This window comes from Hippoglossus stenolepis, chromosome 1 (assembly GCF_022539355.2).
Source record: "Hippoglossus stenolepis isolate QCI-W04-F060 chromosome 1, HSTE1.2, whole genome shotgun sequence".
In the NCBI taxonomy this organism is placed as follows: domain Eukaryota; kingdom Metazoa; phylum Chordata; class Actinopteri; order Pleuronectiformes; family Pleuronectidae; genus Hippoglossus; species Hippoglossus stenolepis.
In genome coordinates this window covers 316514-331918 of record NC_061483.1, presented here as the reverse complement: position 1 = coordinate 331918, position 15405 = coordinate 316514, and the positions used below count along the sequence as shown (strand labels likewise).

The 15405-nt window shown below is 45.9% G+C and overlaps 1 protein-coding gene across 1 annotated transcript in view; it reads left to right on the top strand.

Annotated features, from left to right (window-relative positions):
• Nucleotides 1–15405, top strand: part of LOC118105716 (ras GTPase-activating-like protein IQGAP1) — a 331334-nt gene that overhangs the window by 1394 nt on the left and 314535 nt on the right. The window contains 12 exon segments of the mRNA XM_047340729.1: nucleotides 138–240; nucleotides 9618–9774; nucleotides 10449–10526; nucleotides 11351–11427; nucleotides 11710–11777; nucleotides 12049–12162; nucleotides 12817–12995; nucleotides 13304–13391; nucleotides 13468–13625; nucleotides 13728–13812; nucleotides 13901–14064; nucleotides 15176–15336. Coding sequence (XP_047196685.1) covers nucleotides 138–240; nucleotides 9618–9774; nucleotides 10449–10526; nucleotides 11351–11427; nucleotides 11710–11777; nucleotides 12049–12162; nucleotides 12817–12995; nucleotides 13304–13391; nucleotides 13468–13625; nucleotides 13728–13812; nucleotides 13901–14064; nucleotides 15176–15336 — 1432 coding nt within the window.

Below are 15405 nucleotides of genomic sequence, written 5' to 3'. Positions count from 1 at the left end.
AGACAGTCTTTCTTGGCAGAAATATGAATACATCAGCTCTTGTTTCTGCTGATGTTCTGTAACTTGATGAAGATGCAGAGTTTCTCTTGTCCTCATGATTGGACAGTTTAGTCAAAGTGTCTCTGGTTTGTCTCCAGCTGTCCTGGATGCTGTGGAGCGTCTCACGGCCGAGGAGATGGACGAGCAGCGGCAGCAGAACATGGCCTACGAGTACCTGTGTCACCTGGAGGAGGCCAAGAGGTAAGAGGCTGGACTCCTATTGGCTGCATGTCTGTGATGTCACTCAGTCAGTGGACATTAGTGATGTCATCGCTCAGTGTGTGTGTGTTTGCTTTAAGAGACTCTGCAGTCGCCGCGCTCGCTGATTCAAAAGAGGAAGTATTGTGTGAGACAGGAAGTGACTCAGGCCCTGTTGATTGTAGAATCTCTGACTGTTGCCACAGAAACCCACAGTTGTCATAGCAACAGGTTCCGGTGTGCGTCCTCTGGTTTATTGAGGGTTTAAGCTCTGATGAAGAAGCGTTTGTCTCAACACATCCTCGTCTTCTCTGTCCTTATCTGTGATGTTGAGGAAATTCCTGGAGTGATTAACAGTCTGTCCTCCAGCAGACGTGTCTCCCTGTGCTGCCAGAGACACTTTCAGAGCTGTGGAGACAGAGTCCTGGAACTTTGTGTCCCACTGTGTTTGTGTAAATCACCAGCAGAAAAATCTACAACATTTTTCCAGTCAACCAAAATGAAAACCTGCAGCAGAGTCAGTGTCACTGGTGATCCTGATGTCCTGACCATGGTCCTGACGTCCTGGCGTCCTGACCATGGTCCTGTCATCCTGACGTCCTGACATCCTGACCATGGTCCTGTCGTCCTGACGTCCTGACATCCTGACCATGGTCCTGTCGTCCTGATGTCCTGACCATGGTCCTGATATCCTGACCATGGTCCTGACGTCCTGACCATGTTCCTGACGTCCTGACCATGGTCCTGACGTCCTGACCATGGTCCTGACCATGGTCCTGTCTAGGTCCTGACGTCCTGACCATGGTCCTGACTAGGTCCTGACCATGTTCCTGACGTCCTGACCATGGTCCTGACTAGGTCCTGACCATGGTCCTGACGTCCTGACCATGGTCCTGACTGTCCTGACCATGTCCTGACGTCCTGACCATGGTCCTGACGTCCTGACCATGTCCTGTGTCCTGACATCCTGACGTCCTGACATCCTGACCATGGTCCTGTCGTCCTGACGTCCTGACATCCTGACCATGGTCCTGTCGTCCTGACGTCCTGACCATGGTCCTGATGTCCTGACCATGGTCCTGACGTCCTGACCATGGTCCTGATGTCCTGACCATGGTCCTGATGTCCTGACCATGGTCCTGATGTCCTGACCATGGTCCTGACGTCCTGACCATGGTCCTGACGTCCTGACCATGGTCCTGACCATGGTCCTGTCTAGGTCCTGACGTCCTGACCATGGTCCTGACTAGGTCCTGACCATGTTCCTGACGTCCTGACCATGGTCCTGACTAGGTCCTGACCATGGTCCTGTCTAGGTCCTGACGTCCTGACCATGGTCCTGTCTAGGTCCTGACGTCCTGACCATGGTCCTGACTAGGTCCTGACCATGTTCCTGACGTCCTGACCATGGTCCTGACGTCCTGACCATGGTCCTGACGCTCCTGACCATGGTCCTGACGTCCTGACCATGTTCCTGACGTCCTGACCATGGTCCTGACGTCCTGACCATGGTCCTGACTAGGTCCTGACCATGTTCCTGACGTCCTGACCATGGTCCTGACTAGGTCCTGACCATGGTCCTGACGTCCTGACCATGGTCCTGACGTCCTGACCATGGTCCTGACTAGGTCCTGACCATGTTCCTGACGTCCTGACCATGGTCCTGACGTCCTGACCATGGTCCTGACGTCCTGACCATGGTCCTGACTAGGTCCTGACCATGTTCCTGACGTCCTGACCATGGTCCTGACTAGGTCCTGACCATGGTCCTGACGTCCTGCTGCTGTCCCACGCTGCCTCTGCAGGTGTCAGGTCGGCCGAGCACCATGTGGGGGAACACTGCAGCCTGCAGGGTGTTTTGGGGGAGGTGTGTTGTGATGTGTTGTGTTGATGGAATGACAGGAATGTGTCTGTGTGTGTTGATGCAATGACAGGAATGTGTGTGACAGGTGCGCACAGGGTGTGAGTGTGTACCTGTGCGTCCTGCAGCTGCAGGAATGTTGTGGCTCTGTCACTGTCATGTGTGTTTGAGCGTAGAAAGTCATTCTGGACTTTGAAGTATGAGATGCAAACTACGTTATCGCTCTGATTTGCATGTAACTGCTGCGTTATCACGACTAATGTAAATGAACAGGGACACAAAGGACACATTGAACCCTACATGTTGTGTCTTCATTATTCTTTTCATATAAGATGTTGTTAAACCAACCAAAGATCTGAAAGTCAAACTGATGAAAGAGACGAATCCTCCAGGTTCACCAACTTCAACCTACAGTAGTTTACATGGTAAATGAGTGTGTGGGGGGTGCAAGTTCACAGACAGACAGACAGTAGGACAGACAGTGAGAAAGGCAGTGAGACAGACAGTGAGACAGACAGTGAGACAGACAGAAGCAGACAGTGGACAGTGAGACAGTGAGAAAGGCAGTGAGACAGACAGTAGGACAGACAGTGAGATGGACAGACAGTGGACAGTGAGAAAGGCAGTGAGACGGACAGTGAGACAGTGAGACAGACAGTGAGACAGAGAGAAGCAGACAGTGAGACAGTGAGAAAGGCAGTGAGACAGACAGTGGACAGACAGTGAGACAGCGAGACAGACAGAGGTGGACAGTGAGACAGACAGTGGACAGTGGGACAGACAGTGAGACAGACAGTGATGCAGCAGAATGTCTTGTAGTGACTTAAGAAGATGATCAGTGTTGATCGTCTGTTTTTGACTCACTGGGATTAAAGACATTTTATTTGTCTCTGATCAAACTGAATTCAGATTCTGGGACTTTCTGTCCTTCCTTCACTCTGCGTCTCTGGAACGTTGTCCGATATGTTTCCTGCCCAGTGATCCATGGTTCCAGCTTCAGTCTGCGGGGACATCAGGAGCAGTTCAGTGGTGGTCTCTGGGGTGATGTCCCAGAGACCATGTGAGGTTCCACAGAGAACCAGATTAATTCATGTCTGACGACTCAGAGGAAGAAGATTTGTCTTCATCAGAGAAGAAGATTCTATAGAATGTTTGTTCCGGGGATATTTTATGATTTATATCTGATAACTTTTTATTTAGTTTTAAAACGGTTGGATCAGACTTGTTCTTTCTTCCTTTGCCACTGACGGAGCAGAGTCTCTGTCCGGGTGGTTCACATCCAGGTTTATTTACAGCACACAGTCTAATTATCGTTTACTGTGAATTTTGCAGATGACGGGTTTCTCGCTAACGTTTCATCAAAGTTTCAGCTTTGAGAGAAAGGAGGAACGCTGTGTGGCCGTTATGTTGTTTTGAAGTAAATTATTTTAGAAGGATTGTAAGATTCAGAGATTGGAGATATGTCTGAATATTATATCAAGATACAAATGTTCATATCAGTCGATAATGATAAATATCACTGTAAATATTCTGTTCAGTTACACATTTGTATCAATGGAAATTATATTTCAATGATTACTCAGTGTTTTATCATCCCTCCATTTATCTGATGGTCTGATTATAACCAACATTATGGCTTTTTTCAAATAGTCAGACTTTGATCCCATAAATCCCATAAAGTCCAGCGTCACGTCAGGATCATCAACACAATTAGAGTTTGTGATTCTTTGTGCGAACTGTTAAGATCTTTTACGTTAAATAATCAAACAGAATAAAACTCCTCACAGTTTTAGCTCCTGTCTCTTTAAGACCCCCAACTGATAAGGTCTGCTCTGATTGGTCAGCTGCTCCCCTCTGTTCTCATTGGTCAGACGTATGTTGTGTCAAATTAGTTTTATTAATGAGACTTTTCTGCCTCCGTCTTTGCGTTTTGAGTTTTAATACGTTTTAGAGGTTTTTTTATCGGAATGTAAAACTATCCAGGTAAACTCATTGCGTGTTGCCGTGGTGACAGCAGGGTTGACCTGTGATTGGCCAGGTTTCCTCCTCGCTGGTGTTTTATTGGCTCTTCGAGACGATTATAGAAAGTTATTTTCTCCTTCTTGCTTTGATGTAACAGAGGATGAGGTCATAGTGTGTGTGTTGTGAGTGTGAGACTTTGTTGTGTGTGTGTGTTGTGAGTGAATGTGTGCGTGTGTGTTGTGAGTGAATGTGTGCGTGTGTGTTGTGAGTGAATGTGTGCGTGTGTGTTGTGAGTGAATGTGTGCGTGTGTGTTGTGTGTGTGGTAGTGTGTGCTGTGAGTGAATGTGTGTGTTGTGAGTGTGTGTGTTGTGTGTGAATGTGTGTGTTGTGAGTGAATGTGTGTGTTGTGAGTGAATGTGTGTGTTGTGAGTGAATGTGTGTGTTGTGAGTGAATGTGTGCGTGTGTGTTGTTGGATTATCTCGTAGAGTTTTTCAGTCAGTAGATTAAACTCGTCCTTCCTGTCCGTCACCAGAAACCTGCCAAAATATCATGATTTCTGCAGAAATACATTGTAATAAATAATGAATTGATTATTGATCCTCTGAATTCACTGCTCTGGTCTCATTTCATGTTATAAATGAACAGAGGAAGCAGGATTTGTAAGACCTGCTGGTAATTATCAAGATGTAAATAAAACACCACCCATCAGTGAGACCGTCTCTGGAAACTTTATTGACACCACACAGAGAAACAAAGTGGAAAAGATCAAAAATCAGGACGTGATGCTCGTCTGAAAAGAACCAAGTAATCGAGTTGAGTCAAAGTCTGATGAGCTCTGTTAGATCTGGAGGCACCAACGCCTCAGACACCAGGAAGCATGAGTCACAGTAGAGAGAGAGAGAGAGAGAGAGAGAGAGAGAGAGAGAGAGAGAGAGAGAGAGAGAGAGAGAGAGAGAGAGAGAGAGAGAGAGAGAGAGAGAGAGAGAGAGAGAGAGAGAGAGAGAGAGAGAGAGAGAGAGAGAGAGGCCCTGCAGGTAGCGCCCTGACCCCGCCCCTCCTCCTCTCACCTGTCTATGAAACCTGAGACTCAGAGTAACTTCCTGTTCTGATCCCCGTCACAGCTCAGGGACAAAACTTTGGTTGAGGCGCTGCTCGACTCGGGGACGAGAGGGAGGAGAAGGACGAGAGGGAGGAGGGGACTAGAGTGACTAGAGGGAGGAGGGACGAGAGGGATGAGGGGCAGAGGGGGACGAGAGAGACGAGGGACTAGAGGGACGAGAGTGACTAGAGGGAGGAGGGGGACGAGGAGAGGAGGGGAGGGGGATGAGGGGCAGAGGGGGATGAGGGGACGAGGGGACTAGAGGGAGGAGGGGGACGAGAGGGACGAGGTGGACAAGGTCAGCTGGTGCTCAGATTCCAGTGATGCAGTAAAGCATGAAATGGGAAAGTTGGCCTTCACTCATCTTTTGTCATCTTTCATTCATCGTGTGTTTGTTCATCAAACTCTGCTTCACATTCACATCGTGTTTTTATCTTTGTTCCTTCTTGTACAGTTTAAACACAAATGTTTTGATTGAGTCTATTAAGTTCTCATTATGATGGAAGGAAACAGGACACAGAGTCGACTTACGCCGACTCTGTACGTCGACTCTGTACGCCGACTCTTTACGTCGACTCTGTACGTCGACTCTGTACGCCGACTCTTTACGTCGACTCTTTACGTCGACTCTGTACGTCGACTCTGTACGTCGACTCTGTACGTCGACTCTTTACGTCGACTCTGTACGTCGACTCTTTACGTCGACTCTGTACGTCGACTCTGTACGTCGACTCACGTCGACTCTGTACGTCGACTCTGTACGTCGACTCTGTACGTCGACTCTTTACGTCGACTCTGTACGTCGACCTTTCGTCGACTTCAGCCGCCGACTCTGCACGTCGACTCTTTACGTCGACTCTGTACGTCGACTCTTACGTCGACTCTGTACGTCGACTCTGTACGTCGACTCTTTACGTCGACTCTGTGCTGCTGCAGATAAGACACACGATTTTCTTTCCAGCTGTGAACTTTCGTTCCTCCTCCTTTTTCCCACTTGTTTAATAAAGCAGCAACATGATCCTGTTGAAAAGAAGCTTTGTGAACTGAGGGGTCATGTGACCTCCCTCATTTCACATCAGCCCTCTGCTGTGTAAAAACACCACGTTTGTCCTCGTCATAGTTTTGGTCCGACTTTATCATCAGGTTTACTGGTGGGTTCATTTCACATGTTGGTATCAGGTTCTCCTGGTAAATCTGTGTTTTACACCAACCTCTCACTCAACTATTGTCGAGTCCATTAATCTAATGATGGTCAAGCTCGACCGAATCGTTACCGATATTAGTGTATAAGAAAATTATTTTACCGATATATCTGCCAAGTCGCCAATTTGACTCATTAGATGTCAAACCTTCTAAATAACATAACTAAACTTTTAGTCCAACAGAATTTGTATTAAAACGGCAATATTCTTGTTTTTAAGACCACAAAATATGATAATACACAAAATAGACTTGTGTTTTTTTTATGGACAGATAAATCCAGAACCCTGAATTAAAATTGAGGTGAAATCGAGGTGTGTAGTTTCAATGGATTGAATGATTTCCATAATTTCCATATTCAAAGCATTGTTTCCTCGTCGGCATGTTTCACTGGCTGCACATTTCATGTCATCGTGTCATTTGAATCCCGATGATCAGTGAATAACAGCTCATGTTTCCTCACATTGTCTCATAGAGCTCTGACCCAACTTTTCTAAACAATGAAGTAAATGAAACGCGAGGCTGCTCCCTGAGAGCGACCAGAGAACTGCAGCTCCTATCAGATCATCTGTTATCAAACTGTGGAGGAAGCAGCTCAGCCTGAAACCTGGAAAACAGGAAGAACAATGTTTGCTGTTCACAGAACGGATCCATCCAGCCTCAGTGTGTCTGCACTGCATCATCAGTGAGAAGCTGCAGGAGGTGGAGTCTTTCATCGGGAGGCGGAGCTCAGTAGTAGACTCTTCCTATGAGATTGACCTCTGACCTCCGACGCTGACTCCAGCTTCCTGCTCATGATTCCTGGTGTTTCCACCTGTCGACTGTGTAGAATAACTAATGTTGTGTCCTGTTAGTTTCGTCCATAGACGGTAAATAAAGATCACTAAGGTGAAGCCAAATGATCTCGATCGCCCCCTGGTGGCTGGCTGCAGTATAGATCTGAATCCCCTCCTTCTCCATGTAAGCAGATGGGACATGGACCAAATTAAAAAATCAAAGTAGACGTTCAATACGTTATCACGTTATTTTATATAATCTGTACTTATAACTGGGGGGACTTTAGTTTTGACAGGTTGGGTTCGGTTTTCTTGCGTTTTCTGTGTTCTTGATTTCGTGAGTTTAATTTCTGCCTCGTGTTGAAACTATAGATTTAAAAATGTTAAAAGTTTGCTCTCATAAACTTTGATTAAATGTGTAGTTCCTGCAGTCTGGCTCTGTGGGGCAGTATAGTTCATTTCTCATATTGTAACTGTTAAAAAAGTCCATATCTCCACCGATCTGCACGATGAGGAAGATGTGAACTCTTCTCTTTTGGCTGCTGGTTTGATGTGTTTGTTCGTTCCATCATCATTCACATAGTTTTTATTAATCGGGCACATTCCACACAAGGTTTTCATACTCCATACATATTGCCATTTTTATTGTAATTATTGTAATCATATCTTGACATTTATTATCCGCTCTTCTAATGTAGGTGGAATCCAGTCGTCGTTGTAAAATCCCATTTATAGCTGCCGTCCTGGTTCAGTGAGGGTGTGTCTGTGTTTGTGCTGGAAAGGGTGTGTCGCCTGATACAGGAGCCATTAGTCTTCATGGAGCCTTTCACTGCTGCACTGACAGTGGGGGCTTGTTCCTGCTGGGCGGGCCCAGGCCCGGCTCGGGCTCGGGCCTGAATAGCCGGCCTGTCACCACTTCCTGGGAGGGAAGTTGTTTCAGCTGTGTGTGTGTGTGTGTGTGTGTGTGTGTGTGTGTGTGTGTGTGTGTGTGTGTGTGTGTGTGTGTGTGTGTGTGTGTGTGTGTGTGTGTGTGTGTGTGTGTGTGTGTGAGAGAGAAACAGCTAAAGTCCTGAAACGAGGCTCGATTTCAGGATTAGGATTCAGATATACTGTTGAGTTTAGTTTGTGTGTGTGTGTGTGTGTGTGTGTGTGTCTGTGTGTGTGTTGGGTCTGTCTGGAATGTTCGAGTCTCTCAGGATGTTTCTCACTTACAGAAGAATGAGAGTTTTCTCAGCACATGAAAAGAAGCTGTTTGACTTTTACTAAAGTTCACGTTTGACCTCACTGTGAAATTCCTCAGAGTCAAAGTTAAACTTTTCATAATCACAGCTGATGTTTAATGTGCCACATGTTTCATTTAAACTCGGTAACAAAATATAAGGAACGTTTTTTCTTACTATGATTCTCACACTGAACTTCATTAGGTAAAACTTTTCTCTTTCAGTGACTCATACTTCTAGAAGTTTGTAGATGATGTCATCATTGTGACTTTGTGCTGCAGCTGTAGATTTCACACTTCAGCTCATGTCTGAAAACTGCTTCAGTGAAAATGCAGAGAAATCTGAAAGTCACCAGTTTGGAAGTAGTTGGTTGAGCTGAAGGAAAATAAAGTCTAAACAGCTTCTGTTCTGAAGTGCAGATCTGTTTCCAGGGACAGAATCTGGTGAAGGTCCTGATCAGAGACGATGTGAGTGTCTGACATGGACTCACAGCAGGAATGTGACTCCACAGAACCACAGAGAAGTCAAACACGAGGAATGCTGGGAACTGTGTGTTCAGGAGGAGAGGTTACTACAGGTCGGGTTGGCTGCATCGGTTCAGAATCATGTTATAAATGTTGTGGTGTCACAGATAAAAGCAGCGTTGAATACATTCCACACGTATGACACAGTTCTGTAGGAACAGGTCCGGCTCTGAGTGAAAGTCTCCGCTTCGTTTAGCTTCATCGTCTCGGTAACTTCACGTTAGTCATTATAGCCCTTTTCAAACTAATGAAAATCAGACAGATGTTGCATCACGACCGAATAAAAACATCGGTTGAATCTGTTGCTTGTGAGTTTGTTGAATCGACAACGTAGGTTTGTCATAACCACGTATCCTGCGACACCATAGAAATGTAAATGTGAACCTGAATGCAACAGCTGTGATTGGTCCACTTGTCTCGTCCATGTTTCTGATTGGTTGGACAAACCCACTCTCTCTCCTCTGACAGGTCACATACATCATCTCCTCTAACGTCCGACTTACAGGAAATTCAATCCGTTCAACGTGACACACACACACACACACACACACACACACACACGTTTGTTATATCTTATACGTACATTTGTTAGCTTCAGTCTGTTCTCTGTTAAAATGAACATGTATGTTTCATCAGTAACTAACACGTGTTAAGTGCAGCACACACACACTGAGATCTTCTACCACCGCAGATGAAATGGTTTGAACCACAGTCGTCATCTGTGCTCCGCCCACAGGTGGATGGAGGCGTGTCTGGACGAGGAGTTACCTCCCACCACAGAGCTGGAGGAGGGGCTAAGGAACGGCGTCTATCTGGCCAAACTGGGAAACTTCTTTGCCCCACGAACCGTCTCCCTGAAGAAGATCTACGACCGCGAGCAAACACGCTACAAGGTGAAAACCTGTGTTCCGTGTTTATCATCACTGAGGCTTCATTTGAAAACTCCTCTTCTTCAGATCCGTCTCACGACTCCAGAGTTTTAGAGCCGATACAAAACGGAGATGTTGGGAAGCTAGAGTCGAATTATAAAAAGACCAAATTTATTAGACTAAACTTGGTGGAAGCTGAGATGTTAAAAGGGATAAAAAAAGGGACAGTTCACCTTAAAGTGAAACATGTTTCAGCCGAGACAGGAAGTGTCACTCAAATGCTCCAAAGTGTTCAAACTAAATCCCAGAGGGAAGAGAAAAAGTGACGTAGCTGTAGAACCAGAGTCACAGGACATGTCTCTGATAGCTAAAAAAGATTTAAATAATTTAAAGTTTAGACATTCTACAAATGTCCAGAGTCTTTACTGACACTTTATTCTGTGTGTGTGTGTGTGTCTCTGTGTCTGTCTGTCTGTGTGTCTCTGTGTGTCTCTGTGTCTCTGTGTCTGTGTGTGTCTCTGTGTCTTGTCGTGTGTGTCTGTTTCTCTGTGTCTGTGTGTGTGTCTCTGTGTGTCTATGTGTGTCTCTGTGTCTGTCTGTGTGTCTCTGTCTCTGTGTGTGTCTGTGTCTCTGTGTCTGTCTGTGTGTGTGTGTCTCTGTCTCTGTGTCTGTCTGTGTGTGTGTGTTCTCTCCTCCAGGCCACAGGTCTCCACTTCAGACACACTGATAACGTCATCCAGTGGCTCAACGCCATGTCTGAGAAGGGGCTGCCGAAGGTGAGCGAGTCTCCACCAACACTCACACATGTTAACGTGAGGTCAGACCGGTGGTAATAATTATTTTATTCAGCTGTTTGTGAAACGTTAACGTTGAACAGGATGTAAATCATCTTGTGGAGGAATCAAGAAACAGAGCTGAAATATAATTAAACAGGCGACATGGACATTATAAACATGAGATATTTATTTGCTTTAAATAAGAGGAAATGTTGGCACTGACATTTCAATGGTTACTTTACCATGAAGGTTGTTTTCACATCGGTCTGTTGGTTTGTCAGCAGCAAAAAACCCAGAATATCTTCAAACATTCATGGATTCACTCCAAGACACATTTAGACGACTGATTTCTATGAATGTGACAAATTAGCTGCAGCTTCATTGAATTCAAGGGATTCTCAGTTTTCCATATTTCCATGTAAAACAATTCAGGTCAGACTGTCGACCTCAGACAAGTTTTCCATTCGGTGCAAGTTGATTTTCATACTGAGGTCAAATGAACTCAGACTTCCTGGAGTGAAAAAAATCTATTTAGATTATAAATGCATTGAAGAAGCTCAGTAGATTTTTTAACTCACTTTAAAATAAGTCAACACATATTTTACTGATCGTTTTGCTGCGAGTTTTCCAGCCTGTCAACTTTCGTCTCAATGGGGTGAGAAGTTTTTTCAGCTTCAGCAGAGAATCAGTTGTTCCACAGAGACGTTAACAGGGCGTGAATTTACATTTACATTGTGAAATCCTCCCCATGAGCTAATATCCTGAATCACTCACATGCTGCAACACGCCGCTTCGCTCTCACAGATTCTCTGCCTGTGTTTCAGATCTTCTACCCAGAAACCACAGACATCTATGACAGAAAGAACATGCCACGCTGCATCTACTGCATACATGCACTCAGGTACTCTCTCATGATACAACCTCAGGGGCCACATGAAGTTCAACCAGTGCCTCTGATGAATCCCTCACACGTCAGACTGTGTGCACCTGAACAGCTGCAGACTCTGAAGGAAGGAGTGTGTTTTACTGCAGCGTCAGGAAGTCAAGAGCAGAAGCACAGGGCTGGTGTTTGTGCGCCTGTTTTGTGTATATATGTACTGACATTGTTCATGTCACATGAATTGTGTGTGTCTGTGATTGTGTGGTGTTTCTTCATGTGTTGTTTGTGGGTCATGTTTTACAGCCTGTACCTGTTCAAACTGGGCCTGGCTCCTCAGATCCAGGATCTGTACGGAAAAGTGGATTTCACCGGTAAGACTGAACATGAGTCTGTCCCAGTTAAACCTTTAAACCCAGAGCTCCTGTCCCCATGTTGCTCAAATGAACATGAAGTTAAAGAACCTTCCAGTTCCTGTTGTGTGTCCAGTCTCTGCAGTTTGTGTTTCACATGCGAAGCAGCAGATTGCGTCTGACAGCAGTCTGCTGCGAGTAAAACCCGCCTGAGAGCGGAGGAGCTTCTGGAAGTGTGGGAGTCGTTAGAGTTTGTCTCACTCCCCTCTCCACGGATCTGTTCCTTCTGCAGAGGAGGAGATCAACAACATGAAGAGCGAGCTGGAGAAGTATGGAATCCAGATGCCGGCCTTCAGCAAGATTGGTGGGATCCTGGCCAATGAGCTGTCGGTGGATGAAGCTGCATGTGAGGCTCAGATGTCACGGGGGGGGGGGGTTCAATGTTTAAACACATCTGGTTTCATCATTTTAATCAGCTGAGAGCCGACGAATGATAATAATAATAGTAATCATTATAATGATAGTAATTATTATTATCATTAATAATAATGATGATGATTAGAATAAAACATTTATTTAAGTCTGTGATATATAAATACTCAGATTTTTTAAATCTTCACACCTTTAAAGATTAAATTCACTTTTTACTCAGTTATTTTCTGTGTTAATGTTTTCATTCATATAAGAGAGATGTAAATGGATGTTTTCAAAAGTTAAAGTTATATATTCACTTTTATTTGTAGAGCTCATTATATATTAAATCTGTAGAAAAAAGACACTTAAAACTACTTCCTGTTACACTTTAACTACAGATGAAACCAGATTTAATTAAAGGTTGATGTGTGTGTGTGTGTGTGTGTGTGTGTGTGTGTGTGTGTGTGTGTGTGTCTGTGTGTGTGTGTGTGTGTGTCTGTGTGTCTGTGATTTTGTGTGTGTGTATTTGCGTGTGTATGTCTGTGTGTGCAGTAAGATGAAATATATCTGATATTAATATTCAGAACAAGTATCAGTAAAGTAAAACCAACATTCAAACCTCACAAGTCTTCTCTTCCACTCTCAGTACACGCTGCTGTGATCGCCATCAATGACGCCATCGACCACGGCGTACCAGAGGGCACGCTGGCTGCCATGGAGAACCCCAACGCCATGCTGGTCAACCTGGATTCCAACTCTGCTCGCCAGTACCACGACACGCTGTACCAGGCCAAGGGAGCGAAGGTTGCCAGCTCACGCAAACGGGTACGATGACACGTCAGTAACGGAGGGAGCACGTCTCAGATGAGCTGAAATGAATAATTGTGGCCTGAGGTGCATTTTCCTCTAGAGACTGAAACATGTTCATTTAATTAAAGGCAAACTGACGTCAGAGAGAAATAATCACTTCATCCTCCTGACGGGTCTCACTTCAGGAAATACACCTAGAGTCAGGATTTAAAATGTCTGTTTAAAGGAAAAGATGTTTTACTGAGGAGAAGTTCAGCGCTGTTAACTTTAGTAAACTTTTCATTATTATTCCTGTTCACATTCATGTCGCTCTGCCTCTGCAGCAAATGGAAAATGCCGACGCAGAGAGAGACGTCTACGACGAGCTCCTCACTCAGGCTGAAATCCAGGGCAACGCCAACAAGGTCAACGGTACGTGACACATTCACCGATCTGCTCATTCCTCTGGGTTTCCATGGCGCAGCTGAACTCCACCTTTCTCCCACAGTGAGCAACGCTCTGAGAGCAGCTGAGGAGGCTCTGCTGAGCGGGAACGAGGATCAGCTGTACGAGGCGCTCAGAGCCATGGGCCTTCAGAACCTGCAGCCGCAGAACAAAGGCTGGTACCTGAAACAGCTGCAGGCCGACAGGGACAATAAAGAGCAGGTACGGATCATAGAGCAATGATGGATTCTATTATATTCATTATAATCTGACCTGGATTCTATTATATTCATTATGATCCCACCTGGATTTCTTCCCTCTCAGACGTCTCCAGGAGAAGCTCTGACTAAGGACGAGTTGCAGAGCGGCGTGCACGTGGCCAATGAGGTTGCAGAAGGCTACCTGAAGAGTATGAATACACTCGTTCACACACACCTTCTTCCTCTCTGCATCTCCATGTGTAGTTTTCATTCCACCATTGTTGATGTTCTGTGTAGTGTTGAAGGCAGTGGAACGTATCAACGCTGCAGTCAGAGCGGGAGAACCAGAGAGAACGGTGGAGGAGCTGATGAACCCTGACGCTCAGCTGCCAGACGTTTACCCCAACGCTGCAGACCTGTACCAGAGGGAACTGAGCAGTCTGCAGCAGCAGAGTGCAGAGGTACCTGAACCCTAAATCACTGACCTGAACCTGAAGCACTGACCTTTACCCTAAAGAACTGACCTGAACCTGAAGCACTGACCTGTACCTGAAGCACTGACCTGTACCCTAAAGAACTGACCTGTACCCTAAAGAACTGACCTGTACCCTAAAGCACTAACCTTTACCCTAAAGAACTGACCTGAACCTGAAGCACTGACCTGAACCCTAAAGCACTGACCTGAACCCTAAAGAACTGACCTGAACCTGAAGCACTGACCTGTACCCTGAAGCACTGACCTGAACCTGAAGAACTAACCTGTACCCTAAAGAACTGACCTGAACCCTAAAGCACTGACCTGAACCTGAAGCACTGACCTGTACCCTAAAGAACTGACCTGAACCCTAAAGCACTGACCTGAACCTGAAGAACTGACCTGTACCCTAAAGCACTGACCTGAACCCTAAAGCACTGACCTGAACCCTAAAGCACTGACCTGAACCTGAAGCACTGACCTGAACCCTAAAGCACTGACCTGAACCCTAAAGCACTGACCTGAACCTGAAGAACTGACCTGTACCCTAAAGAACTGACCTGAACCCTAAAGCACTGACCTGAACCCTAAAGCACTGACCTGAACCTGAAGAACTGACCTGTACCCTAAAGCACTGACCTGAACCCTAAAGAACTGACCTGAACCTGAAGAACTGACCTGTACCCTAAAGCACTAACCTGAACCCTAAAGCACTGACCTGAACCTGAAGAACTGACCTGTACCCTAAAGAACTGACCTGAACCCTAAAGCACTGACCTGAACCCTAAAGAACTGACCTGAACCTGAAGCACTGACCTGAACCCTAAAGAACTGACCTGAACCTGAAGAACTGACCTGTACCCTAAAGAACTGACCTGAACCCAAAGCACTGACCTGAACCCTAAAGAACTGACCTGAACCTGAAGCACTGACCTGAACCCTAAAGCACTGACCTGTACCCTAAAGCACTAACCTGAACCCTAAAGCACTGACCTGAACCCTAAAGAACTGACCTGAACCCTAAAGCACTGACCTGAACCCTAAAGCACTGACCTGAACCATATATCTATATCTATATTGTGGTCTCCGTCCCGCAGGGCTCTCTGTCCCACCCCGAGCTGCTTGTTGCCGTGGAGATGCTGTCATCAGTGGTGCTCATGAACGAGGCGATGGATGTGGGGGATCGAGCTGCTCTCTGGAAACAGCTGTCCAGTCCTGTGGCTGGGCTGAGCAACGTGGAGGACGACTACGCTCAGAGGTGTGTGTCTCTGTGTGTGTCTGTGTGTGTCTGTGTGTGTTTGTGTCTCTCTGTGTGTGTGTGTGTGTG